This window comes from Myotis yumanensis, unplaced genomic scaffold (genome assembly GCF_028538775.1).
Source record: "Myotis yumanensis isolate MYYU_CA2020_CCGP unplaced genomic scaffold, mMyoYum1.0.hap1 SCAF_15, whole genome shotgun sequence".
NCBI classification, from domain to species: Eukaryota; Metazoa; Chordata; class Mammalia; order Chiroptera; family Vespertilionidae; genus Myotis; species Myotis yumanensis.
In genome coordinates this window covers 10,435,412-10,463,374 of record NW_027223766.1, presented here as the reverse complement: position 1 = coordinate 10,463,374, position 27,963 = coordinate 10,435,412, and the positions used below count along the sequence as shown (strand labels likewise).

The 27,963-nt window shown below is 37.8% G+C and overlaps 1 protein-coding gene across 2 annotated transcripts in view; it reads right to left on the bottom strand.

Annotated features, from left to right (window-relative positions):
• Window positions 1-10,544: 10,544 nt before the first annotated feature.
• Window positions 10,545-27,963, bottom strand: part of TMEM65 (transmembrane protein 65) — a 40,223-nt gene continuing 22,804 nt past the window's right edge. For both annotated transcript variants that reach the window (XM_070391899.1, XM_070391900.1), the window contains 6 exons: window positions 26,673-26,717; window positions 25,648-25,715; window positions 20,503-20,557; window positions 19,562-19,604; window positions 17,677-17,782; window positions 10,545-13,682 (listed from right to left, as the gene is read on the bottom strand). In XM_070391899.1, the coding sequence (XP_070248000.1) occupies window positions 13,581-13,682; window positions 17,677-17,782; window positions 19,562-19,604; window positions 20,503-20,557; window positions 25,648-25,715; window positions 26,673-26,717 (419 nt within the window). In that variant the 3' untranslated portion in view covers window positions 10,545-13,580. The remainder of the gene's footprint in view (window positions 13,683-17,676; window positions 17,783-19,561; window positions 19,605-20,502; window positions 20,558-25,647; window positions 25,716-26,672; window positions 26,718-27,963) is intronic.

Sequence of the window (27,963 nt, the reverse complement as noted above, 5' to 3'; positions counted from 1 at the left end):
GAACACAGAATGGCAATGGTGATGTAGCCATTGATGACCTTGAACCTTTCTGGGGAAGAGGTGGGAATGAAATCTAAATGAAAGGAATTTGAGCCCTAGCTGGTTTGGCTCAGTGGATAGAGCGTCGGCCTGCAGACTCAAGGGTCCCAGGTTGGATTCCGGTCAAGGGCATGTACCTTGGTTGCGGGCATATATCCAGGAGGAAGTCTGCAGGAGGCAGCTGATCGATGTTTCTCTCTCATTGATGTTTCTAACTCTCTATCCCTCTCTCTTCCTCTCTGTAAAAAATCAATAAAACACACACACACACACACATATATATATGTATATATATATGAAAGAAAGGGATTTGAACAAGACTGGAACAAGAGAAATTAAAGATAATTAGACATATTTTGGAGTTTTGCTGTAGATATAGAAAACCATTTTTAGAAATAAAAAAACAACAAGATATGCAGATACTTAGCACAGTGCCTGTCACAATGTAAGTGCTGAAACATGGTAGGCGATTATTATTTTTTTCTTTATTCTTTATTCTCTCATCTGATCTTCACATTCCTGAGAGGCCCAGAAGTCTTTATGAAAGTGTGAAATGAGAAAATTGAGGCAAATAAATATGTTTACTTACTCAATGTCTCACATTTAGTTCATTGGTTTATCCATTCATCCTACACGTCTGTTGAGAGCCTGCTGTGTGCTGGGAGTGGAGCTAAGAGTTGGGTCTCCTAATGGGCAGATCCATAATTTTTCCAATATATAAGGGGAAGTTTCTTAAAATTTTTAAACTGATCTAGTAAATGTGTGAGTTACAAACCATCAAGGAAACTCAACTCCCTGATTCCTCAAAGAGCTGTCCATCTAATGAGTTTGTCATTTAATGACAATGTCATCTAATGACATTGCTTTGATTTTCTCCATTTCTTTAAATGTGAAGTAGCATCTTCTACTAGTGCTATATTCATATTATATCCCTGAGCTTCTATGAATTGGGTATTAAAGTCTTAAGGGCTGACCTCCTTTCTCATGGACAACTGCATCAGCATCTCTATCCTAAGATTTTTTGGGGCTCTAGAAACCCATCAAAAGTTGGCCACTTGGCAGAGACTCCAGAGAAAGGTTAATTAGTGATCATTCTTGGATTCGTTTAGATACAAGAAAAGCCATCTTTGGGAAATACGGCTGCAATTTTCAGCTCCTCCGCCATCCTTCACTGTCAAACAGGCAGGGTGTAATCAATTGCTTAGCGTTGAAAAGGTTGAACATTCAAGTGCAATCTATCTCTTTGAACTTTATTACCAATGTTCTTTTTCTCAACCTCTCAAGTAACCCAATTTCTCTGACCAGGGAAATTGAATGTAGAATCAATGCACCCCTATTAATCCTTCCACCCACCACCATAATCACCATGACGCTATCTGCAAGCAGAGATACACTTAAACTATTTAAAGCCCAATCCTTGCTTACTGAGCCCAGGGAGTTTCATAGCCTTCTTTGGGATCCATCTCCACTGAGGGCCCTTCTCCGACATGGAAAGGAACAACCAGAGACAAGGATGAGTTCCAGCAGCCAGGCCCTGATGTATGTGGGCTGTGGAATGTGCCAGACTAGACTGCAAATTCTAGAGCTGACACCTACTTTCACTTTAGCTTTGGGTCCCTGCTCTCAATTAAAACCTACCTCAAGTGGTTGTACAGATTCAAGAAGGTAATATGTGCACATAACCTCTTAGCATAGTTCTAGCACTCAATAAATCAATATAATAATTATTCATTATTAACATTGCCTATACACAGAAGAGAACGATCACAGAGAAGGAGGATTAATACAACAAACTCGGTTTAAACATATATCACTGGTTAAACATATGTCACCTCAATTTAATGCTCCATCCCACTAGCGATGGTGCGTACTTATATTCAGGTAATGCCACGTGTGGATCCTCTGTGACTGGTTCTGTCTCAGAGGGACAACTCTCTGGGGCCAGCAGCCTTCAAATTCAACGTGGAATGGTTTGTTCCCCTGCCCTTTCCCATTTGCTCATCTTTGGTTTGATGATCTCAAGATGGAGGTATCCTTCTGCCTTGCTGTGATATTTGCAAATTCCTCAGACTCCTGTCCGATCACATTCCTGCAGACAATTTTGACTTAGATCCAAGGGCCCAGGCTAGAGGACAGGGAGTTGTACTTCTTGGTGACCTCTGACGCATCTTTGGTTAGATTTCTCTCTGATATGTTGCAGCCCGCCTTTTGGTAATCATTTACTCCTCAGAGCACACTCTCCCTTTCCCCTACAGTGCTTCAGATGGTGTATGGGGGCTGAATTGTGTCCCCACCAAAGTCATATGTTGAGACCCTAACCTACAGTACCTCAAAATATAACTGAATTCAGACATAGGCCCTTTAAAGAGGTAATTAAGTTAAAGTGAGGCTCCGATCCAATCTATTGGTGTCCATATAAGAAGAGAAAATCACACCAGGGATGTGAGCATACAGAGAAACGGAGACACAAGGAGATGGGCATCTGGAAGGCAAGGAGAGAGGCCTCAGGAGAAACTAACCCTACAGATACCTTGATCTCTGACTTCTAGCCTCTAGAACAGTGGTTCTCAACCTTCAGGCCTTTTAAATATAGTTCCTCAAGTTGTGACCCAACCATAAAATTATTTTCATTGCTACTTCATAACTGTAATGTTGCTACTGTTATGAATCGTAATGTAAATATCTGATATGCAGGATGGTCTTAGGCGACCCCTGTGAAAGGGTCGTTTGACCGCCAAAGGGGTCGCAACCCACAGGTTGAGAACCGCTGCTCTAGAACTGTGAGAAAACAACTTTCTGTTGTTTAAGGACATCATTACAGCAGCCCAAACTGAATAACACAGTCTATTTCTTAACATCCAGAAACTTCTATGACATCAACTCATGAGTTAAGATAAACGTTGCTGACTTGTTTCTATGGTGGCTTTGGGAAATTCTATTTCCAGCCAATTGCTTTTATGGTGTCACTAGACAGTGGCCAGGAGGGAACCACAGCGCTTGAGAGCATATTTTTCTCCAGTCTGCCATTCTTCCTGTGGCTCCTAACGGTGGGGCTGAAACAGTTATTTCACATTCACATTCCAGCTTCTCCCCGTGGCCAGGGTTCTTCCATACATTCATTTCTAGTCACTTCCCTGGACTGCTCTTTTCATGAATAAGCACCACATTACTCACAAAAAGGAATTCACAGTTTCCAGTCTCAGTTCCTACACTTAGTGAAATGTTCCACATGGAGGCACTGTGGGGAGCTCCACGATGCAGCTGTAACCTTCAAATCTAAACTATATGAGAAGCTCCCTGGATGTGCCAGAGCCCCCCACATACCACACAGTGCATGGAACAACCTGGGGGAGAGAGAACTTGCATAGACTACAGTGAGAATATATTGTACAGTGTGCAACTCACACAGCTTTACAAAGCGGCCCTGGTAGAAACCATCCTCATGCAATCCATTTCCTGTCTCTCCCTCTCCCTTCCAATCTAAAAAATCAATGGGAAAAATATCCTCAGGTGAGTATTAAAAACAACAACAAAAATTTAATGGAAAAAAAGAAGAGAGAGCGAGAGCGAGAGCGAGAGCGAGAGAGAGCGCTATTGAGAATGAGACAATGCACCTGACATTCTGATGCTGAAGCTTGGCACAATGGAACCCTCAGTAAGTGTTGATTTCCTTTTCCCAGAGGTGGCGAAGTGTGTTTTGTAGCTCTGCAAAGCCAATCACACCATCATAGGGGAAAGGGGCAGATGTGACATCCCCAAGAGAAGTTCTGTTGAGTGATTGTGGCAATCCATACCCTAACCCAACCCCGAACCCCAAATGGGATCCCAAGTGTGAGAAAGCCCAAGGGAAACTGTAGGAGCAGCAGGCCTGCCATGGATGTGGATCCTCAGAGGGGGCAATGCTTGCACCCTGTGGCCTGGCCAGTGCCCACTCTGATGGGGACAGTGATTGACTCTCCCGGCTGATGATGAAGCTCTGACCAGATTGCTCTCTAAGAAAACCTCTAACTTGGAGTTGTTAAGTGCCCTTCAGAAATTCAGCTTTGATGCACAGCATATTCCAAGATGGTGAATGTGGTGGGCCCTATCTGCCTCCTGACCTCAGGAGCAATGATGAGGCCTGAAATGGAGGAGGATGTAAAAAGGAAACAGAACGGTTGGCTTTTCCTTTTTAGTGAGAAAGGAGGTTGACAAGGCACTCCTCTCAGGAGACCTGTCCAAGGCTCCAAGGAAGGTGCCAACCCCATCCTCAGAACCACAAGTCACTCACCTTAGACAGGGGGCAGCTGGACAGACTGGTTGATGCGCATGTTTCTACATATTCCATCCACAGCCTGTTCGCTTGAAAAGTGATCTTTATGGAGAAAGGGACAACCCTTACCTTTAGGAATGAAGATGGAAAGCTGGAGTCCAAGGGTCTTTCCAATGACCATCTCAGCAAGAACAGTTGAACCCAAACTGAACTCCCTGGGAAAAGTGACTTGTGAGATGGAAAGAGAATGGGCTTTGGGGTCTGACAGGAATGGGTCTGAATCCCACCTCCACCTCTTAGGAGCTATGACTTTCCTTGTGGGCTTCCACCATGATGGAAGGAGATAATATACGTGCATGTGTAGAGTACACAATAAGTGCTCAATATGTGGACATGGTTTGCTTTGATTCATATCATTGCAAACCCTGAACACACCTGGCCATCACAGCTGCTTCTGCCTTGGATGAACAGCCATCTCCACTGGTTGACATCCTATCCATCTTTTCCATCCTAGATTAACTGGTAGCCCTTCCAGGAAGCAGTCCCTGATTTCCAAGTCAAATAAGCCATCACACAGGGAAATACAACCATGTTCTTCCCCTACCCAAAGCCGCTGGGTGGTTCTCCATTGCCTAGAGAACAAAACCCAATCTCTTTAGGGAGAACAATAAGGCCCTTCATGATTTAACCTTTGTCCCCAATTCTTCTCCAAACTCTGCCTTCATTTTACATTCCAACCTTATGCTTCTACTGTGGTTTCATGAACACAGCACACTCTCTCATATTTCCCTACTGCTGGGGGCTGCGCCATCAGAAGCAGGTGCTGAATCAACTTGCACTTGGATTTCTGGGATGTGAGGCATGCTAAACCTGGGCCCAGTTGTAAAAGGGCTCTTTGAAAAGTCCTTCCCCTGGAGCACAATGAAAATCCTTGCATCTGCATTTTGCAAATAGAGTATCCCCTGCGTTCATCTTTAGCCACCCTCAGGATGACGATGGAAGACGTGTTGGTGTCCCCACTCCCCCAACCAACCTGTGCTGCCTGCCTGTCTGCAGCCTGGGGTCAGCGGAGAAGGCATTGCCCCCATGGGGGCATTGAAAATACAGGGCTCTGGCATTGCTCTGTCCAGTGTTCCAGGTGAGAGTGTGGCTCCTAGGCAGAAACAGACTTATTCCAACCCTGACTTATCACTTACCAGCTATGGGACCTTAGAAATGTCTCTGAACCCCCATTTCTTCGTGGGGGGAAGTGGTAATAACACCCAAAAATGTTATGGGAAGGAGGCATCTAGCATATAGCAGAGGGTCAATAAAAGTTTACTACTATCAGAATTTCTGGAAGCAGCAGGCAATGCTTCCACCACAAGCATGTGTGCTGGGTTGTATGCACTGCAGAGATTGATCCAACCACCTTGGAGAGAGCTACAGCTCAGCACTAAAAGGCCAAGGTCATGTCCTCCATTCTCATCCTTCCCTTCCAGAGGCCTCCCTGTGGAAATTAGTTTGCAGAGTCTGGCAAGTCACTTCTCTAGAGGGAAGCATCTCTGTGCTCCAGGGAACACGTTCCAGAATTTGACCTCTGCAACTTCGACTCTTCAGGACTTACTGGATGATGTGGGTTATGGTTTGGAAAAGTCCAAGAACCTGGAGGCAGAGGACCTGGGTTCTGGCCCTGGCCCAGCTGGTTACCAGCTGAGCTGTGTGATCTTGGCTAAGTCACTTAGCCTCTCTGAACCTCAGATTGCTTTTCTGTAGTACATGGGTGTCTACTTCACAAGTAAGACAATGAGAGCAAAAGTGTTTTGTAACCTACAAAGTATGGCTTAGGTCTAAGTTTCTTGGGTTTGCTTCATTTTCTCTAGGTCTCTTTTACTGTAGGTTAAAAATATCTTATCCACAATTCCAAAATGCAAAAACATCTGAAAGACAGTATTTTGGTAACTCATTTGGCTGCAGTACTTGACCTGAATGAATTGAGTGCGTCTATTTAAAGACTTTATTTATCCGACTTATAGCAAATACTCAAGTTTTACTGCAGAAATAATAACGTGTTTAGTTTGAGAGTACTGTTCCAGTTACCTCTGGGGGTGAAAAGTAATGCACCAGATATTCTGAAACCCATCGGGCCCCAAGATTTATATTCTACGTATAGATCCTAAGTCATATTAGCAGTCATTCGTGTTCTACTTTCATGATGGGGTCAGGAAGCCTGGGTCCTAACTTCTGGCATGAAACTAACCAGCCCTGTGTCCGAGACACCAGTCTACCATCTGTAGACCACAGAGGCGTGCTCTCAGGAGCTGGCCTGCAGTGTAATGTGAAGATCAAGGAGATACATGTTTTAATCCTAGTTCTGCCCCTTGGACAAGTTATTTAATTTTTTTCTGAGCCCTTCTTTCCTCATCTATAAAACCTATCCCAAAGATGTTAATGAGAATTAAAGAACAAAATGTATGTAAAATATTGAGCACAGTCCAGGTACAAAGTAAATGATAAGTGAATGGTAGCTGTTTCTATTATCGGCCATGTGGACACTCTGGGCCTCCGAACTGAACTATATGAATGTGTATAATGAACAGCTCTTGCTTCCAGTGATTATGGATTTACTGCCCAGAACAGAATGACTGAGGAAACATGCAGCTGACAGATAAGCTCATCACAATTCAACTTTCAAATGAATGACTTTTTCTAGCTTTGAAAAGCTATTCACAAGATGCCTCAAAAAAAAAAAAAAAAAAAAAAATCAACCAACGGAGCTTTAAATATGGCCAGTCATTTTCTGCCAGCGGAAAAGGAAGTCAGGGAAAATGGAAAGAAATGATTATTATTTTAGTCCTTGACTTTCGGGAGAGAACATTTTACTCCCCTGATAGGAGTTTCACCAAATGACCATCTCTGGCATCTGAAGGGACACTGCCCAGAGGTAAACAGCAAGAGGCCAGAGGAGGCGTGAGGAACCCAGGCCAGTATTTTGTAAAACACGGAGTCACCTGACAAACTGCATTGGGTGACTTAGATGATGTTAAAATGCAGATTCCCCCAGACCCAAATGAATGGGATTATATGGGTTTGGGACTGAAAATACGCATCTTTAACAAGTGCCCTTGATGCAATCAACACTGAAAATCACTCATCTTGGGCCATGTCATAATCATGCCATAAATGCCATGTATTATTCATGTGTGTCATCTCACTAGGATTTCTCTTCATCTCCAAAAGAAACTTCTGGTCTAGAAGAAGCAGGAGACAAAGAAACCATCCTAGGAATTGCATAGCCAACTAATAGAAGTGAAAGTATAGTGGTGCCCACGGTGGGGGAGGCGGGTTGCCAGTCGGCTTGGGGACACAGAGGGACAATTGTCAAGAAAGGGAAGTTTCACCTGCACATTTCCCTTTCTGGATGCCCACCTCACCCTAGACTTTATTAGCAATGGGCTGCTATTTTTATCTTCAGCTGCCTGGTTTATATGCCCTGAGTTTCATAGGACCTTATCAGATGTCCACAACATGCAAGGAAAATACCAGGAGGTTCCAAATCATTGCACTTCATTGCGGTTATTTTAGGGTTAGCAGTGGAACATACAACTTCAAAACCATGTGTTTGATCTAGGATATCTTTTGGTAGCTTAACTTTCATCAAAGTTGTGTCTGATGGACAGAAACCTCAATACTTAACACAAAATGGAATGTTTCCACGTTCCCATTATTCCCCAGCTCAAAAACTCAACAGGTTCCATTTCTTTCAACTATTTAACCACCAAATGGAAGACAGGAGAAAGATCCCTAAAAACTACTATCTTCACTGCAACCATTCACGGAGCACCTCCCATATTCCCAGCACTTTTTATATTCACCAGGTATTATAAATATATAACCTCAATTCTTAAAATTCCGTAGAGCTAGTACTGTCTCAATTTTATAAATGGGGACAGTCTGAGAAAGACTGGTCCTCATGTGCAAGTTCCCACAGCTAGGAGTGGATCGACTTAGAACTGTTGGATTCCCAATGGCAAATACTATCAACACGGTTTCAAAAAGCAAAGGACTTCAGCAGTGAATGTAGGTCTTTCTGTATGACCTACAGCCAGGTCTATCAGCAGCAACTATCCCCTTCAGCTCAGAGGCTGAAGGCTTAAAAAGAGCATTGACAATGAATGAGTAGTTTAATTCTATAATGTATAGTAAGTGAGTTTGCAATTCTCTTATCAAGCCTTCAAAGTTAAAAATTGATAGATGATAAAAACAAACAAATAAAGAGGGATAATCTGTAATATGGAGTTGTGATAAATACCAAGGACACAACAACGAAATAGGTGTAACCTTTGCTTCAGTGATGAGCTATCACATCAGAGATGTGAAACAGTGTGCTAATGATATCAACAGGGAGTCATGGGACCATGGAGAATTTAACCTGAAGTGATGTTTTGCTATATTTCATTTCTATTTTTCCTGAAATTGAATAACTTGATGTTCTTATTGAAAAGGTTACTTACATTAAATCTTCCTGCAGAGTAGGAATAAGTCAAAATGACTTTATTGCTCAATATGTTGAATTATATAAGAATAAACTATAATATAATGCATTATAAAGCCTTAGCACCATTGTGAGCCACGTGAGTCACTCAGAATCACAGAATTCTGGAGTTTGCAGAATCCCCAAAGATTGTCCGTCTCTCTGGTGTTAGAAGATCCTCAAGAGAGGGAATTGAACCTCATGATTCTGATGACCCACCTCCCTCATAATTTGGTTCATTACCGGACACCAAACACAATGGTAGGAGTGACTGCAGAAAAATATTATTTTTCTGAAATGCATTTAGAATTTCTAAATCTTGCAGAGACAAAGGAAAAAGATGATTTTTTAAATTAGTTAAGCTATTTATTAGCTGTCTGAGTGGGAAGAATATTGCAGAAAGATAAATTATAAAACCTGAATATAGCTGGCATCCAGCCTAGATTTTTCAGCCTGTTTATAAAACATGCCAGATATCAGATGGTATGCAAAGGGTAATGTGTTATTAGCAGATAGCCAAAACACTGGCTGCAATTTCTAGGAAAGACTAAATAATTTTACTAAGCTTTTGGCAGAGCTGTTCTGTAACACACCATTTCTCTTTAAATCTGCTTAGAAAAAGAAATGACTTGAAATAAATGAGGAAAGTTTAGAACTTTCATTTTCTACACAAGGGAATATAAATATGGAAAGCATGGTACCAAACACCAGAATGTTCACATTGTGAATGCAAACCCCTAGTTATCTACCCCCTCTCCAAAGTGTAATCCTATAAAATTTGGAGTTCATACAGTCTAGAACCTGACAACTAGAGAGGAGAGACAAAGCAGTTTCCAGAAGTGAGAGCAGCAAAAAAAAAAAAAAATGGGAGGAAACTGAGAAACAAAAACCAGATTCCCGAGGTACTGCATTGCAACACAATAACTGTCCATAAAAATGATGCTTACCTCTAGAAATAAGAAAAATCTCTAATAACTACCTAATCCTACAATGAAAAGAATTAGAAGGGGAAAAACAAGAAAAGTCCAGAGTAAGTAGAAGGAAGGAGATGATAAAGATCACAGTGGAAATAAATGACATAGAGATCAAAAAAACAATACGAAAGATCAATGAAACCAAGAGCTGATTCTTTGAAAAGATAAGCAAGATTAATGAACCTCTAGCCAGACTCATCAAGAAACCGGACCTAAATAAATAAAATCAGAAACAAAAGAGGTGAAGTAATAGCTGACACCACAGAAATACAAAGGATGGTAAGAAAATACTGCAAAACAACTATACGCCAACAAATTGGACAAATTCCTAGAAACATACAATCTTACAAAACTGACTCAGGAAGAATCAGAAAATCTGAATAGACTAATAACAGCTAATTAAATTGAAGCAGTAATAGAGAAAAGGAGCAAAGTAAATGCTACGTTATTATATAGAGGCTTAGATATCGCTGCTGTAAATTCCCATCAGTGTAATTTATGCCAATCTTTCTAAAGGTTTTTATTTTTTTTGACATCCCCTTAAAGATAAATTACCTCCATATGGGATCATTCTTCTCTCATAATCTGTAATGTTGTATCTCAAGTGTGGGTTTCAGTGAAGTAATAAATAGTTCTATTTTACTGTCTCAGTGACATTGCTACAAACAAATCGGCATCTATTAATCCTACTTCCTTTAGCGACACAATAAGCACGCCCTTCTGAGATTAGGAAGAAAATCAAATTTCAAAGTCAAAACCACATTCCAAATTTCTTAAAAGATTTTTCTTGTTCAATTCTTTTGTAGAAACATTGGTCACCATTTAACATACAGTGGCAACAAAATGCACCCAATGTACATGCATCAAGAAGTCAATAAATCATCATACATGGACAACATGAATTTTAAACAGACAGTACTAAAAAGTAGCTCATGTTGCATTTAACCACAGTTATGGTGCTCTCAATAAAGAAATAACTAATATGAGAAATAAGAATTCCAGTTTCAATCTGAAATAAGGTTCTTGGTAACAAGTAACATAAAATAATAGTTACATAAAGTAATTATCTTAAAGGAACCATTTCTCAGAAATCATTTTGTGCAGAACACAAAGATCTTGGAAAAATGTGTATCTTAGGTTAAGGACAAAAGAATGCCATTTTTTGAAAATTAATTACTTGAATGATGCAAATTTTTACTGTGTCCATAAATTAAAATGTCTTTCAATATGAAGATTTTATGTTACATGTTTTGACACCTTAAATAACTTTGCAGATGTTCAGCTAAACTGAAAGATTCTGTAGGACTAGATTATTTTCAACAGGAAGAAAAACACACAACAGTAATCAAAAGCCCTTTCTAAACTTACAGGCAGTTTCTGGATATGGGATTTAATTAATAAAGAAAAAATTGAAGCACCACAATAATATGCTTTTTTAGAAAACAGAAAGGACTGGCGATATACAAGTTAGGGACAAAAGCACATAAATATTTAGCAAAAAAAAAATTTTAATAAGCACTCTAATCCTCTCTCCTGAAGTAATAAAAAAAAATTTTTTTTGGTGTGTGTATAGTACTATGTGAAAGATACAAACCACAATTTTGTTTAAGATATCAAGTTCTATTCTAATTTGACCAAATGAGACTATCATACTATTTGTACATAATAAGAATGGTATATGTTTATTTTTTCATTGTTTGATTTATGTTTTTCCTTCTAAAATCTATGATTAAGGGATAGCACTAAATTATTTTGAAGTGCACTGAAGCGAATTTATGGTAAATTGCCTTGTGGGGAAAATCAGTTCCTTTGTAAAAAGAGCTCAAAGTAAATATTTGCAAATAAACTTTTAAAATAAGTTATAGCTGTAAATACAGCCATCTTATAAGTTTCCCTTCTTTTGCATCTATTTACCAACTTTAATAATTTCAGCAACCCAAATAGTAATTTTAATTTCAGTTTTTCTACTCCATAATGTGTTTTTTTAGCATGTGTAACAGGCCACATGCTAACAAACTTTAAGGGTTCATAAAATTAAAATTTATGATTCCTACACAGTTATACTTAAGTCAGATATACAAGATTGGAATAAATAACTTCAACCTAGAATCTGATTTAAATACCACAAAAGAAGAAAAAAAGACCAAAAAGGAAAAAAAAAAGATTTTAACTCATGTAACTTTTGACTATTAGACTATATGTAGCAAAGAGTAAAATATAAAATATTTTTGCCTTACCAGTGTAGCGCACTGGTTGAGCATCGACCTGTGAAGCAGGAGGTCATGGTTTGATTCCCAGTCACAGCACATGCCCAAGGTTGCGGCTTGATCCCCAGTAGGGGGGCATTCAGGAGTCAGCGATCAAAGATTCTCTTTCAATATTGATGTTTCTATCTCTCTCTCCCTTTCCCTTCCTCTCTAAAATAAATTTATATATATATATATATATATATATATATATATATATATATATATAATATTTTTCACCTCAAAAGAAGTTATCCAGAAGTAAAATTCACTAAACAAGATATAACATCAGGATTATGAATAGGAAGTACTCAGACTCATTTAATTCAGATCAAAAGACATTTTGGAGGGAACAAATCCTTCCTGAACAATATAATTTGTATCTCATTAACCTTACAAACATCCTTTCAACTTCACCACTTATCCCATAAACCTTCTTGACAGTTCCCATTTTCTATTTCTCTAAAAAAATTTGTTTAGCCTCTTAATTTTCAAGTGTCATGTCAAACCCCTTAGTTCACTCTAATTCCATAATCATCATTGAAAAGAACCCACAATAATAATTTTCTTCCTCTCATTAGTCAAAAATCACCATGTAGTGATGCAAAATTGAGAAATTAAAAGTAAAACAATCCATTCGAAATAATATACTTAAGATATATGGTTGCCCTAACGGGTTTGGCTTAGTGGCTAGAGCGTCGGCCTGCGGACTGAAGGGTCCCAGGTTCGATTCCGGTCAAGGGCATGTACCTTGGTTGCGGGCACATTCCCAGTCGGGGGTGTGCAGGAGGCAGCTGATCAATGTTTCTCTCTCGTCGATGTTTCTGACTATCTGTCCCTCTCCCTTCCTCTCTGTGGAAGATCAATGGAATATATTTTTTTTAAAAAAAGATATATGGTTTTATGTAGTACGAAGACCACATAACTGCTCATTCTGATTGACCTCTGGCACTTGAGACAAGAAATTAGAATGAGTAACAGAAACTTAAAATACTTAAAGTCTGCATCTGTTTTGAATAGATGTGGGAGTAAATAAAAGTGACCGAAATTATATGATTATGAATGTTTTCTGTGAAACAGTACAAAATTGATTTGCCAGAAAGCGAGTAAAAAATCTTCAACTGACAACAAACATCTTATGTAATTTGGAAAAATCTTAAGGTTGAATTGTAACTATAGGGAACACAACAACAGAAAATGTTTTCATGCATATACACATTACATAACAAATAAGCAAACCCCAAGTCAGTACAATACATCAATGACTGATAAATGATATTTGGATATATAAAGAAAGAGAAGGAAAAGATAAAATGTTGACTGCCGTTGATGAAAAAGCACTTCAACAATTTACACAAAATGATACTAAACAGTTTTTTTTAAAAAGATGTCCTAAGAAAACCAAGCCACAATAAGTTAGTGTTTTCCATAATACATGCTGAATTATTTGATCCCATATCTATACACTGTTACTGTCTTAATTCCTAAATGTTGTGACAGCATATTTAATCGTTGAGGTACATTAGTTTACATCTTTTATAGGTACTCTACGAGGGTTAATTTTTCTTTTCCAGTTTTTCATCTTCTTCACCTACTCCCAAGAAAATCAAAGGAAACATTCCTAGAATGCAGCCAATAGTCACCCCAACAGCTTTGCCCTAAGGAAACAAAACAAAACATTTTTGAAAGTTATTTTATTGCTGTAAGAGGAATCCTTGCTTAAGTATCTATGATAAACAATTACTATCCTATATAATAAAAGCCTAATATGCTAAGTGTCCAGTCGTCTGGTGACCAGTTGACTGTTCAACCAATCAAAGCGTAATATGCTAATGATATGCTAAGGCCACTCAACCGCTCACTATGACGTGCACTGACCACCAGGGGGCAGTCAACTGGTCGACCAGTTGCTATGATGTGCACTGACCACCAGGGGGCAGATGCTCCAACTGGTAGGTTAGCTTGCTTCTTGGGTCCGGCCGATGGGGACTGAGCGAGATGGGTTGGACATGCCCTGGAGCCCTCCTGCGGTGCCTCCCTGCCCCCGATCATGCACTGGTGGGGTCCCTTGGCCTGGCCTCTGCCCTCTTGCAAACCAGGACCCCTTGGGGGATGTCAGAGAGCCTGTTTCAGCCCGATCCCACAGGCCGCTCCCCTCGGGAGGGCGCCAGATGCAGGGCTCATGGCTGGCAGGTGCTGCTACTGCAGCTCGAGCCTCTCCCGATCAGGACTGATTGGGCGCGAGCCCGTGGCAGCTGCAGTGGGGCCCGGATGAGCAGGAGTGGCAGGTAGGAGCTGCAGGCAGCACTGGACTGCGGGTTTTGGCCCAATCCCCACAGGCCACCCCAAGGGACCCCACCTGTACATGAATTCGTGCACCAGGCCTCTAGTGTACTATAAAATTCAACTGTGACTGCATGTCTTTTGATCATAATAACCGAAATATAAAAATATGCTACAAAAATATCCTAGAAGAAATGATATTTAAAGTTCAAAGCAACCAGGAAATTTTTCTTTTATCAAATTGCCATAAAAATAACATCAAAGAATATTCAAGTAGAAAACACTCGTTAAATATTGAACATATATTTTAATGTCAGAAGACAAGAAAAATCCTCACCTAGAATCTTATTTTGACCTTAGATAATGTTTGTATTTATTTATATATATTCACAGAGACTATATTAGATTCCTGACTTCCCCATATACATGAAATGACCCTTGCTAGTAGACTACACTTCCCACCCAAAATGTTAGAATGCTTGTTACTGTCATCCATGAAAACCAAGGTTTTCTCCGCCCTCACTCTAGGAATGCCAGTCAGTGAGTTCCAACACGATTTTCTCAATGGGGCAATATGGTCAGTAGGGCAGAGAAGGAGGAAAGAAATGGGCTATCCTTCCTTTTCTGGCTCCCTGATCCAGGCCCTGAAAAAAAATTATATATATATATGGTTAATCCTCAACTGAGGACATTTTTTTCTCCCACTGATTTTTAGAGAAAGTGCAAGAGAGTGGGAGAGACACAGAGAGAGAAATTTTGATGCAAGAGAGAAACCATTGGTTGCCTCCCGCACGGGGATCAAACCTGCAACCAAGGTACTTGCCCTTGACCCGAATCAAACTCGTGATCCTTCAGTCATGGGTCATTGCTAAAACCACAGAGCCAAACCAGCTAGAGCCAACCGGCTAGGGCCATATTTTTCCATCATGATAGTTATATATATATATATATATATTACTAGAGGCCCGGTGCACGGATTTGTGCCCCGGTGGGGTCCCTTGGCCTGGCCTGCGGGGATAGGACCAAAACTGGATCTCTCACATCCGCCAGGGGGTCCCGGATTGCGAGAGGGCACAGGCAAGGCCGAGGGACCCCACTGGTGCACGATGGGGGCCGGGGAGGGACTGTGGGAGGGTCCAGGGTGTATCTGGACTGTCTCGCCCAGTCCCAATCGGCCAGACCGCAGCAGCAAGCTAACCGACTGGTTGGAGCATCTGCCTCCTGGTGGTCAGTGCATGTCATAGTGACTGGTCAAATGGTCAAATGAATGGTCGGACACTTAGCATATTAGGCTTTTATTATATAGGATTATCGGGTCTTATAATAATATTAGGCCCTATAGTTAATTATACTGGAGCTAACTGAGGACTTGAGTATATCTGTAATATTATGCAAGAAGATATTTTCAGAGTTTCAAACAACTAAATTACAAATAAGGCTTTAAAATACAACATATGTCAGTTAGAAACTACATGTGTACTGGCATATATTCTATTCTAGGTAAATTTCAGAGTTAGCATATGTTATAACTAGATGGCTGATCACTAACTTCAACCACTACTAACTTCAACCACTAAGGCTGTTTATAACCAAATGTTATGTTACAGAATAGAAGATTTGACCCTAAGACATACCAAGCGGAGTCAACTACTGAGGGACAGAATCCATATGCTTATGGGGTTTTATCAATAAACATACAAACAAGTATATATATGACAGTTTGGTGTGTGACGTGCTTTTGTTACAGAAGGGGGGAAATGGACCTGCTCATAATATAGAAAGAAAACAATTATAAATTATGTCAGAAGAGAAGGCCCCAGGAAATAATCTTATCTTGATCCCAACTGTTATGTTAAAATGTTAAGCCAAATTCCTAGAATGTTAGAATACCCTTACTCCTCAACAACTCTGGCTGATTGATATTAGCTAACTAATCTCACTTCAATAGATCTACAAATTGCAGGATATGGACACACACACATAATTTTTTATGCAGTGACAGGTTTAAGGTAGAGCCTGAGAATTTGAGTATCTAATCAGTTCCCAGTAATGTTGATCCTGCTGGTCCTGGCATCGCACTCAAACACTGCCCAATGCAATCCCCTTCTCACCTGGCTTTCACCATCGCCTACGTTTTCAGTGAGGGCTGCGGTGACCCTCCGATTTAGTATTGCAATCTGTCTAGCACTCCCAACCTCTTTTACTCTGCTTAGCTTTCCTTTTTTTCTTTAATTTCCCATAACACTGTGAACTTCTAATATTCTAAATATTTAACTTATCAAGTTTTTAAAATTGTTTCTTTCTCCTCACGCTGCTAGAACTTAAGATCCACCAGAAAAGAAAAAAAAAAGATCTTGTTTTGTTAACCAATAATATCCAAAGCTCCTAGGTCTGTGCCCTGCATATAATAGGTTAACAGTAAATATTTGTTGAATTAATGGATGAATGATTACACCCACCATCTCTAATTCAATCCTCTCCAACTCTTGACCTTTAATCCAAATGCCTACTCGGTATCACTGCTTGAGTGTTCTACTAACATCTCAAATTCAGCGTGTCCAAAATAGAACTCATTCTCTTCCCTTACAAAAGTTGTTCTTCCTCCTCTTCTTAATTGGTAACACTGATCCATCCAGTTTCCTTCCTATTTAAAATAGCACTCCACCACCTAGGTATGGGGTTCAAGCTCTTTGCCACAGTTTATACATCAACAGAAAAATGCCTTTCCTGTCTGATCCATTCTTACATCTCCCATGTTGTTTTCCATTATTGCTTCGATGTACAACTACTACATAGCACAACCCAGCAATTACTAATCTCTTGTATTTTTGTTAACACACCCTGTTTTTATCATGCTTTTCTACTTGCTAGTCAATATACTTGGAATTCTCTTGTTCACTTAGTAAATGTCTCACCAATAATTTTTAGAAATCAGCTTAGATCTAATAATCACCAAGAAATCTCCCCATGAAAAGAAACTTTTCCCCACAAAGTATTAATTCTTGTACTTGTGCTATTCCTATATCTAGTTTATAATTCCATTACTGCATATGTCACACTAAATTATAATTTGTTTAAATGTCTGGTTCTCTACCTAAACAATCCTCAAAACAACTATATTCATTTTATGTCTAGCACATAACCGATACCTTAAGATTAACTAAACCATATGAAGAATTTTTACAAATGAAGTACACCTACAAAATATGAAGTCAATAAAAAAAATTACTCTTCCTCGGAAAACTGCCAAGCCTTGGACAATTTGTGTTAAAAACTTCACTCAAATCGATTTTAGTCTCAAATTTCTCAAGGGGCTGAACTTGCTCTGGCCACCCAAACTCACTTTCATAAGCCACGTAACGTACTTACCAAATGTGTGCTAACACGCGTCTGCCACATGTCAACCTGCTTTGGTGTGAGGTCAGGAATTGACAGGCCTAACCTGGCAGCCAAAGCTTCGACGTAGCCTGCAAGTCTTCAAAAAAGACACGAGGACAGAATATAAGTTGTTAAAGTCCTCAGGTAGTAAAAAACAAATTAATACAAAGAGAAACCAGATAGTTTTATACCTATAATTAATTGGCACTCTAGAAATGGTGTCGACATTTTCATAAACATCTTTGTGTATAAATTTTTATTGTGTATAAATATATCCAGTTTAAAACTATTTCCATATTACTATATTTAGTACATAGGTAAATTAATTGACTTAGCAAACTTATTCTCTACCATTACTTTAAAAAGGCTAATTCAAGGTATAGAAATGTTTTACAACAATTTCAATTTATGCACTTATTCTACATTCCAAGTAAAGCACTTTAACGTATGATATAAATTAATAACTATCATCAGAAAGCAAAAATTTCCAAATTTACCAGATAGATATAATAAGAAAAATAGCCTAGAATTTTCATAACAGTTTCAAGTATTTATCAATTCTAATTTACCTTCACTTATTGGATACTATCTTACTTTATGAACTGTAAGGAAAAAATGCCAATTAAACTATGCATACCATTGATTACGGGATGGATCCCAATGTCAGGTATGTTAAATCTAAAAAACTGTGCATCTAAGAATGGATAAAATGTGGTGTTTGTTATTTAATGATATTTTTAAAAGGCAAATAAGAAATAGTTCTTTAAAGTCTCCCAACAAAATCTTTATCGCTAACAAAAAATAATTGTTTTATGATGCAATCTAAAATGAAGCAGCCTTACAATGTATTAGATCATTTAGTTCTATTAAATATAGAAAGCTATCACAGCAGCTGTAATACCATTACTAACCTTAGTATTGGAAACTGGGAAAGGTAATGTTTGAAGGATGATATCATTATGGATTTATCCCAGAAATTCCAGGAATGTAAAATTTTTGCCTTGGCCCCAAAGCAAAGAAACTCTGTTTTTAATGGTAGCTTTGGCCCCAACTGCAGCGCAAAAGTCTAACATGTAGAGTCAGACCAATTATAAAGCTGCCTTTGCCTAGACTATAGGGCTAAGTAGACTTCTATTAGCCCCAAATCCAAATTCCAAAACTCACCACTCCAATGAACCAAGGAAGGAAGGAACAAAACCAAAGACTGAGTATGAGAGTATGCGTATCACTATGATTAATGCCAGCTGAGCCTAATTGATACTTCCCAAGCTTCCCCAGGCTCAGGAGGCAGCCCAGCCCATTTGCCACTGGGAAGTGAGAGTGTAAAAGTAGAAAGAGAGAAAACTGGTCTTTTCTAAGTAGACAGTTTGTTTCATCATTCCTGCCACAGGGAGTAAAGAAAGCAAACACATGTATGCTTTGGCCATTATTCCTTTAGAAAGTTCCTCTCTCTAGAGAAAACATGGGGTGGAATAATGACAGGGGTTCTTACTTTTAATCCTGTCTCGGCCTTGGAAATGTCTCTAAAATACATACATATAAATAATTAACTCTGCTTCATTGTGATAGCTTTAGAACAATTTGTGTATATGTCAGAATTTCTTGAGAAGATTATTAAACACAAATGTCAAGGCCCCATCCCAAGAAACACTTACTATGTATGACTGGGGTGTGACCCGGGCATCAATAGTTGATGTGCACCAAAGATTTAGTACTGCTGATTTAGAAATTTTAAAGTTTAGCTCTAAAATTTAGCTCTAAAAGACACAAATAAATGTCTTTTTTTTTTTTTAGCCCTCTCAATGAAGGAGAATGGAGAAAAGAAAGAGAGCAAATAAGTAAAGACATGCACAAATGAATAAATGTATGGACCTACCCAAGACCAGCTAAATCTGACACAAGATTTCCCAAAGCAGCAGCTAAAAAAAGTGAAAAATGGACAAGTAAATTGTCACGTGGAAGTCATAAAAAGCATTAGAATACATCACTCTAATTAACAAAGCACTGGTCTGGAAGCGTTACCACATTTCTCAAACTAAAACAACTTTATCCAAAGTAACTCATTGAATAGCTCGGAATTTCAAGATTTCATAATAGAGCACAATTCTTCTGAGATTATAGAATTCTATAATCTTCATCAAGGAGCAGGGTTGTTGTTTTTTTCTGTTGTGGCAGCCAGTTTCCATTTTAGGTTCAATATTCAAACACGTGTGCAACATTTTGTAGTTGTAACTTTCAGATAATGTTTGATAAAGGGAATTTGGATATTAGGGGAAAAGTAAAGCCATATGTACAACTCCAAAACTCCAGGAAATCAAGGAGAAGAAATGTCTCTTACATTAATTCATCTACTTATGTGCTCCATACAACACACAGAACACAGAACTATCCCCAGATTTCACCATCACGAAGAATACAGTGTTAATTGAGGGGAAAGCAGAAGATAGTACCAAATTAAATTTTCCATCTTGTATTTCCTTCTTTGATTTTTCTACCCAACTTGAGAATAAATAATTTAATAGAGAAAAGGGGTAGAAAGGTTTCAGGGTGACCAGTAATAAAAAGAAAAACTTTTCATTAACATAGTCAATGTAGTAGATTACTGTTACCCATCAACTAACATACTGTACCTAAAATTTCTCAGAAAAACATAGTATTATGTACACAAAATTAAGAATTAAAGGAATAGGATTTAGGAGATAAACTAGTAGACATTTCAATGAGTAAATGCATTCAAATAAATTATCCCCTTCTATGCTTAACCTACTGAAATGTTTTTAAATATACAGATAATAGAATATTATTATTATTAAATACCTGCCATAGTTGAAATTCCCAAAATAATTCCAATAGACATCTCAATATGGGTTCCCTGAAAAAAAAAGATTGCAAAGAAGTTAACCTTAAAATATTAAAGCTCTGGTGACTATAAAAGAGTAGCAAAACATTAATAAAAACAGATAAAGTAGTCAAACATGTTATTGCAACAAAATTATAAAAATATGCAGAAATATGCATATATAATGCAGTAATTCACTTAATTACTAAGGATATGCAATATGCAGAAATAATATCAATATTTCTTCATTAAAATTAGGCTTTCAGAAAAAAAAATACCAACACAGATACAATACAATTCATGATTAAGAATCTAAGATTTATATTTTCTTATCACAGAGAAAGGTGCTTTAAAGCTCTTTGAGCACAAAGTCGACAAACTCACCTAAATTTTAAATTCTGAATGCTACATCTATACTATTGTTATTTATCCTATAAAAGCTTGAAAAGCCAGACTAAAACGGTATCTAGGAACCCAAAATATCATAAACTTCAAAAATTACCCTTATAACACTTAGTTCTTTAGCCATTGAGTACTGGGACTATCTGATTCATTTCTAAGCAACAACAACGTTTGATACAATAGAGCTAAAGCAAAAATGAGGCTCTATTGTATTTCCACCGCATTTATTTATTGAGAGAGTTTAAGACTTTCTACATCTCTCTCACTCCTCTGAAGAAAAGAGGAGCTCATATTTTTATTTCTACTTTAAAGAGAAGGAACTGAAGTGACGAAGATGAAACTATTCTCATGGGTTATTACATGGACTAAATTAGAAATCCTAGAACCTGTCATGCTAGCTCAGTTCCAGTCCTTGGGCAACGCTGCCATAAACGGACATACTTTTCAAAAGCCCTCTTGAATACTAAGAATGCTTGAACCTTTAAAAAATCTCCATGGTGTTTGTGGAGAAAAGAGAACGCCCTATGTGGTATGTAGAAATACTGCATTAATCAATTATTTCTAAAACTGAAGAGAAGCTGCGTTAAGCTTTCCTCAATTTTCTTTCCCCGAGGCCTTTGGGTCCCACCTCTTTAAAATCAATTCTTATAGACTATGGCCCAGACAGCCTGATGCACAAAAGTCTCCCAGGCACTTAAAATTACAAGGTTGAAAAGGTACCCAAAGAAAGAGATTTCCGAAGGAGGAAAACGAGAACCGGCACACACACACAAAAAGATGTGTCACTTTATATATGAACACAAACAGCAACAACAGCGCTGGGGCTTTGGTATAGAAGAGACGCACCTGACAGTTACGGAGCATGGAAAATAAACACAGCACCGTTAACAGCGGTGAGTCACTAGGAATGACCCAAGAAGAATCTGTTTGCAGTGCAGTACCTGTATTTAACAAGTATTTAAGTGTGTAATCGTTTGATTAAATTTAAGGAACCTGAAGGTCCTTCTAACAGCATAAAACGCCTCATATAGAGTCAGTCAGTTTGAAGGCAACAGACTATCCATGCCTTTACTTTTTTCCCGTAGTTACATCAACATAGTTTCCTGTTAGCAGGTGAGTTGGAAATCATAAACAAATTTAATAGTAGTTGTCTTACAGGTTATACGTGGTTCATCACCTGAATATAATTAATCTACTCTAGAATTCGAATAAATGTTATACTAGTTAAATTGCCAGAAAAATAATCCCCAAATCCACTAGGTTACAAAAGCAACCCCAATAACATAAAAATAGAATAAAGAGCTATAAAACCAGAAGCTTAGTATGATTAGCAGTCAACAATAAAGGTCAAATCTATTACAAGAAGTTATATACAAATTTGTTTTTGTTAGTACAACTAGGGCAGCAGCAGCCCAGAGAGTACACCTAACCGGAAGAAGAAAATATCAAATGTCTATGCCATAGACTCTATGGCATGATAGAAAAGCAGAATCAAATATCTTAATATCGTAAAACAGACAGAGCTGTCCACAACGTTAGGAGGCAATCAGTGTTTTTTTTAAAAAGTAAAAAAAAAATTCTTATGGAGGTAGGTGGGAGCCGGGTGGAGGGGGACAGTGAGGGAAAAGAGGGGGGACATCTATAGTTACTCTCAACAATAAAGATACATTAAAAATATTTTATGAAAATAATGATCACTGTTTCCCTTTGCATAGATTCTAGAGTTATATTATTTATGTATATTAATCTCAGCAGTGTACTACAAAGCCTCTTTGGAAAACTTCACTGTCCCTGAATTAGTTTGCAAGTATCACAGGAAGCTATTTTTTGCCACACCTACTACTCTCAATCAGGTATTGAAGTCAGTGATTTAAATATTTATTTTAGTATTATACAAGTGATAACCTGGTGATTAAGTCCCTGAAAGCGGATTTCAATGTAAACTAGAAAAACAAATAATACTAAATTACTGAGCCATCTGGGGCCTGCAAAAATAAGTCACTCTCACTTATACTACTAATGAGATGCAGGCCTGAGTCACACTGAATCGTGAACATTAGTACAGTAATTTGACTCTAGAATGTGGGTGTTTTGTTTTGTTGGTAGCTCTATTTAAACACAGATATGTTACTTTAAATATTTATATCAAAGAAATAATAAGATCTTATTCAGGATCTAAAAAGCTACTCAATTTTCCTATTCTGATCTCCCTTAGCCCCTTTATGCAAAATATAGCCTCTCAACATGTCCCTGTAGCGAGATTAGTCTTTCAGCATTTGAATATCTAAGGTCTGCCCTACTGAGGTGAAAAAATTATTATTAAGATGTCAGTAGGGGGGCAAGTAGCTGTTAATAAAAAGAATCTAAAAGATTGAGTCATGTAAAATTGAAAGAAATATTTGCCACAGAGAAACTTTAATTCAGACAATCTATTCAAGAAACACGAGTCTTAACTATTCTATATATATAAAAGCCTAAAATGTAAATTGTCCCTTCCTAAGTTCAACTGGGAGACTGGGAGTTCGATCACTCACTACGACGTGCACTGACCACTAGGGGGTGGTGCGGAGCGAAGGGAGGCCCCAGCCAGCAGCTGGAAGGCCCTGATGGGCCCTGATCGCTGGCCAGGCCTAGGGACCCTACCCGTGCACGAATTTCACGCACCGGGCCTCTCGTAGCTTATAAATTCATCAGAACAAGGTTTTTATTACAATTATATTTGACTTACATTAACTATTTAAATAATCTAACCAACTCAGATTTTAGTAATTTCAGAAAAGACAGTGTAGCTCTAAATGGCTGTCTCACATTCATAGATATATAAATTGGCCAATTTGATTCTTATGTACATATTAGGAAAATGTTGAAATCAGTAAAAAACTAGCATTTTGAAATCATATTTTAGAAGCTTTTGCCAGAATACTCTGCGAAGGAATTATCCAATGGGTGTTATCTCCTTCAAGTTGTGCGCACGTTAGAGTATCTTCTGTGACTATTTATGAAACAGGATACCTTCGGCTGTGCGAACCCTGTTAGTTCCCCAACCAGGGGAATAGCTAGACTTTTTGGATATCTCATTTCCATGAATCTGGACATAAAATGAGACTATATAGCAAAAGAAAAACAGAACAAAAACATTCTTGAATGAACCAATTTTAGATATTTTCTAAGCAAATTTTGTAATCTACACAATGTAAATTATCCTTTTATCCTGATTTTGAAACCAAATATTCTATTTATGTCTACATGGAGTAGGACATGTGACCTCCAAAACACCAAAAAAAAGCAAAAACAAACCTTGTATCTCTCACATGTATTTTCCTCACATTCAATAATCCAAAAATCGTTACCTTTTTTTTAAAGCCTCCTACATAAAGCTAGAATTTATAGATTTTAATTAAAGTTAAAGTCAGTGAAGAGAAGTGAATAGAGCACTTGAGTAGTTTCAAAATAGTTGCATTTTAATCATGGTGTTATTTCTGACTTTAGAATCTGAACCCAATACTGATATCCATTAACAAAAGGTGTCACATAACAGCAAAAAGGTAAATCGGCCATTCCTGAGACTAACTATTAAAGAACACCCTGACATTAAAATGACCATGGCAAAGGAAAATTCTTTTTTACCCATTACAATGGAACAAAGACAGAGGGGTATATGTTCACAGTGCTCTGAATTGAAATTTATAACATCTTCCAGTTAAATGGATAGATAAATTATATCAGAACATCCTTTAAAACAGCGGTTCTCAACCTGTGGGTCGTGACCCCTTTGGGGGTCGAACGACCCTTTCACAGGGGTCACCTATCATCGGAAAACACACATATAATTACATATTGTTTTTGTGATTCATCACTATGCTTTAATTATGTTCAATTTGTAACAATGAAAATACATCCTGCATATCAGATATTTACATTACTATTCATAACAGTAGTAAAATGACAGTTATGAAGTAGCAACGAAAATAATTTTATGGTTGGGGTTCATCACAACATGAGGAACTGTATTAAAGGGTTGCGGCATTAGGAAGGTTGAGAACCACTGCTTTAAAACATTTTTGGTCATGGCCGGTATGCTCAATGGTTAGAGTGTCGACCCTTGACCCAAAGGGTCTTGGGGGCTCGATTCTAATCAAGGGCAGGTACCTGAGTTTCAGGTTCCCTGCCCCGGGTGGGGTGCCTGCTGGAGGCAACCAGCTGATGTGGCTCTCTCACATTGATGTTTCTCTCTTTGTCTCCTCTCCTCCCCCTTCCACTCTCTCTAAAAAATATATCCATGGAAAAAATATCCTCCAGTGAGGAATAACCATAAATAAATAAATAAACAAACAAACAAACCACATTTTTGCATGGGAAAATTAAATAAGGAACTAATCAAATAACATACATGTGATGTGAACTGCTGATACAATTAAAGAACATAAGAAAATTTTACATACATTTTTCTTTAATATGAATGTTGAAACCAGAACAGAATAATATACTCAATATGTGTTTGTTATTGTCAATGTTTTACCAAAAGTCATAATGATTAACATACATGATGCTTTAAAATTGAGCTAGAGCCTAATTGACATAAAACATAGTAAAAAAAAAAAAAAGCTTCATTCATTGTTCATTAAAACTTTACAGCTACAATATGCAAATTATTAGAAAAATTTAGACCGCATAAATTTCTTTATTAGCTCAAAATAGAAGGGGTAAGAGAAAGAACTTACTGCAACAATCATAATTGCATTATCCAAAAAGCCAAACCCTACGAAAGGTATCGCATTGTGGATGAATACTGAAAAACATCAAAAACAGAAAAACATATTTTAAGATTTCTATAATTTTAAAATGACAAAAATAGACCATACAATTAAAGTCTCCTCAGTAAGCTTTGGAATTTGCTTGCCATTCCCCATAGCCAGAAGATTCTTCTACTCCTACTGTAAGTTTAGCTACTTAGTAGAAGCTATACTGAGACAAATAAAAAAACAAAATAAAAAATCCGTAACATGTAAAAACAATCGTGTTAGGCTTCTGTGTTTTCTTACTGGCAACACATACAAATTATATAAAGTTAACAGCAGAACAAATAAGTAAATACGTATTATGAATACCATGTTTTTTCCTGTTTAACTGATATTGACATCAATCTGTTTCTCTCTTATACCTAAAGACTGATATCATAAAATTGATCTCCACATTAGAAATAATAAAAACATTCCCTGAATCAAATTTTAGGGAAGCTGTTTGGTAACTTTTAAATAATTGTTTTAAACAAAACGTTAGGAAAATGTGATTACTTCATCTATATTAGACATTTACATTCAGAAATCTTTTTCCCCTTCACAATACTTCAGTATCCCTGAATGCTTTCACAAACTATAAAAAAAAAAACCCCATTCTATTTAAATCAAAATGTAACTTGGCCTCCTCCTACCAAAGGCACACCTTACCTCATCTATCTAGTACACGATCTGAATAACCTGAGATAATAGAGGTGTAACTAGGAAGAACTAATACCTATATGTTTTTGATACATTTAGCCTCATTTTTCTAGTTCTAGATGGTAACATATTTAAGCAATAATAGATATGTCTTAAACCGAGTTTATACATTTTTGCTGTGGCATAATAAATAGGATAACTCACTCTGAAAGATTTAATGTATTGACTCTTGTACTATCAATAAATGATATAGTTATTTCAAGTCCAAGATACAGATGCACAATATTTAACAATTATAGAGCCTTTACCGTATCTCAGCTGTTCTGGGGTGGGTGGCGCAGCTTCCAATTTTTCTAAAGGGGAAGAAAAGGGTGTGGGGCAAGAATTAGTTACGATGGCATGGTCTCTTTTTTTATTACAATGAAGAAAACACCAGCAGATTTACAAAGCTAGGAAAATATCAGAGTTTATTCATAAATTGTCTTTCGGTTAATGGACCTAAATTAGCCATACAGAAGATGTTACTTGGTATGGATTAAATACAAGGTTGGAAAACAAAACTGAGCGTTAGTTACAAGCCTGTCATGGAGTCTATAACCCTGAATAAATCATTTGCTTTTTGTTTTTTGTTTTTTAAGTCCTTGCATCTATGTAACAAGCCTGTTTACATTAATTGCAGTTTTCAAAATTTCGAAAATAGCCCTGGCCCATGTGGCTCAGTTGGTTGAGTGTTGTCCTGTGCACCAAAAGGTTCAGTTCTGGTCAGAGCACATGCCCAGGTTGCGGGCTCAATCCAGATAGGGTCCCCAGTAGGGGTGCGTGTGAGAGACAGCAGATTGATGTTTCTCTCTCACATCAATGTTTCCCTCTCTCTCTCCCTCTCCCTTTCTCTAAAAATCAATAAAAACATTTTGTTTAATTTCAAAAATATAGCTACCCTTCTTAAAGATGGTAATCCTAGGTAACTTAAGAAATTTACATGCAAGTGAGCACTGATACTGGAAAAAAGAATGTTCAGCCCTAGCGGGTTTGGCTCAGTGGATAGAGCATGGCCTGCCGACTGAAGAGTCCTGGGGTTCTATTCCGGTCCTGGGCACATGCCTGGGTTTCAGGCTCCATCCCCATTAGGGGGCGTGCAGGAGGCAGCCGATCAACGACTCTCTCATCATTGATGTTTCTGTCTCTCTCTCTATCGTCTCCCTTCCTCCCTGAAATCAATAAAAATAAAAATATTAAAGAAAAAGAATGTTCAATTAGGCCTAAATATCCTTTAAAAATAGTAAAATAATATTTTTAAAGCAATATATTACAACAATGATTGTGTTCTGTTCTTTAATTAATCTCCCTTGATGATATACTAAATATTTTGAGTTTTGAAACCTATACTACCAGGTAATATAGAATATCCTACACAATAAAAAAAGGAAGGTGTTATTCAACAAGTAACAATATACTATTTATAATATATGTCATAATAAACACACAAGGTTTTCCCAAGTATATGTCAAAGTAAATATCTTCAAGTGACATCATTAAATATAAAAATTAACAATAATTACAAAAAAAGCAAGCTATCAAATCTTGTAATAATAACCATCT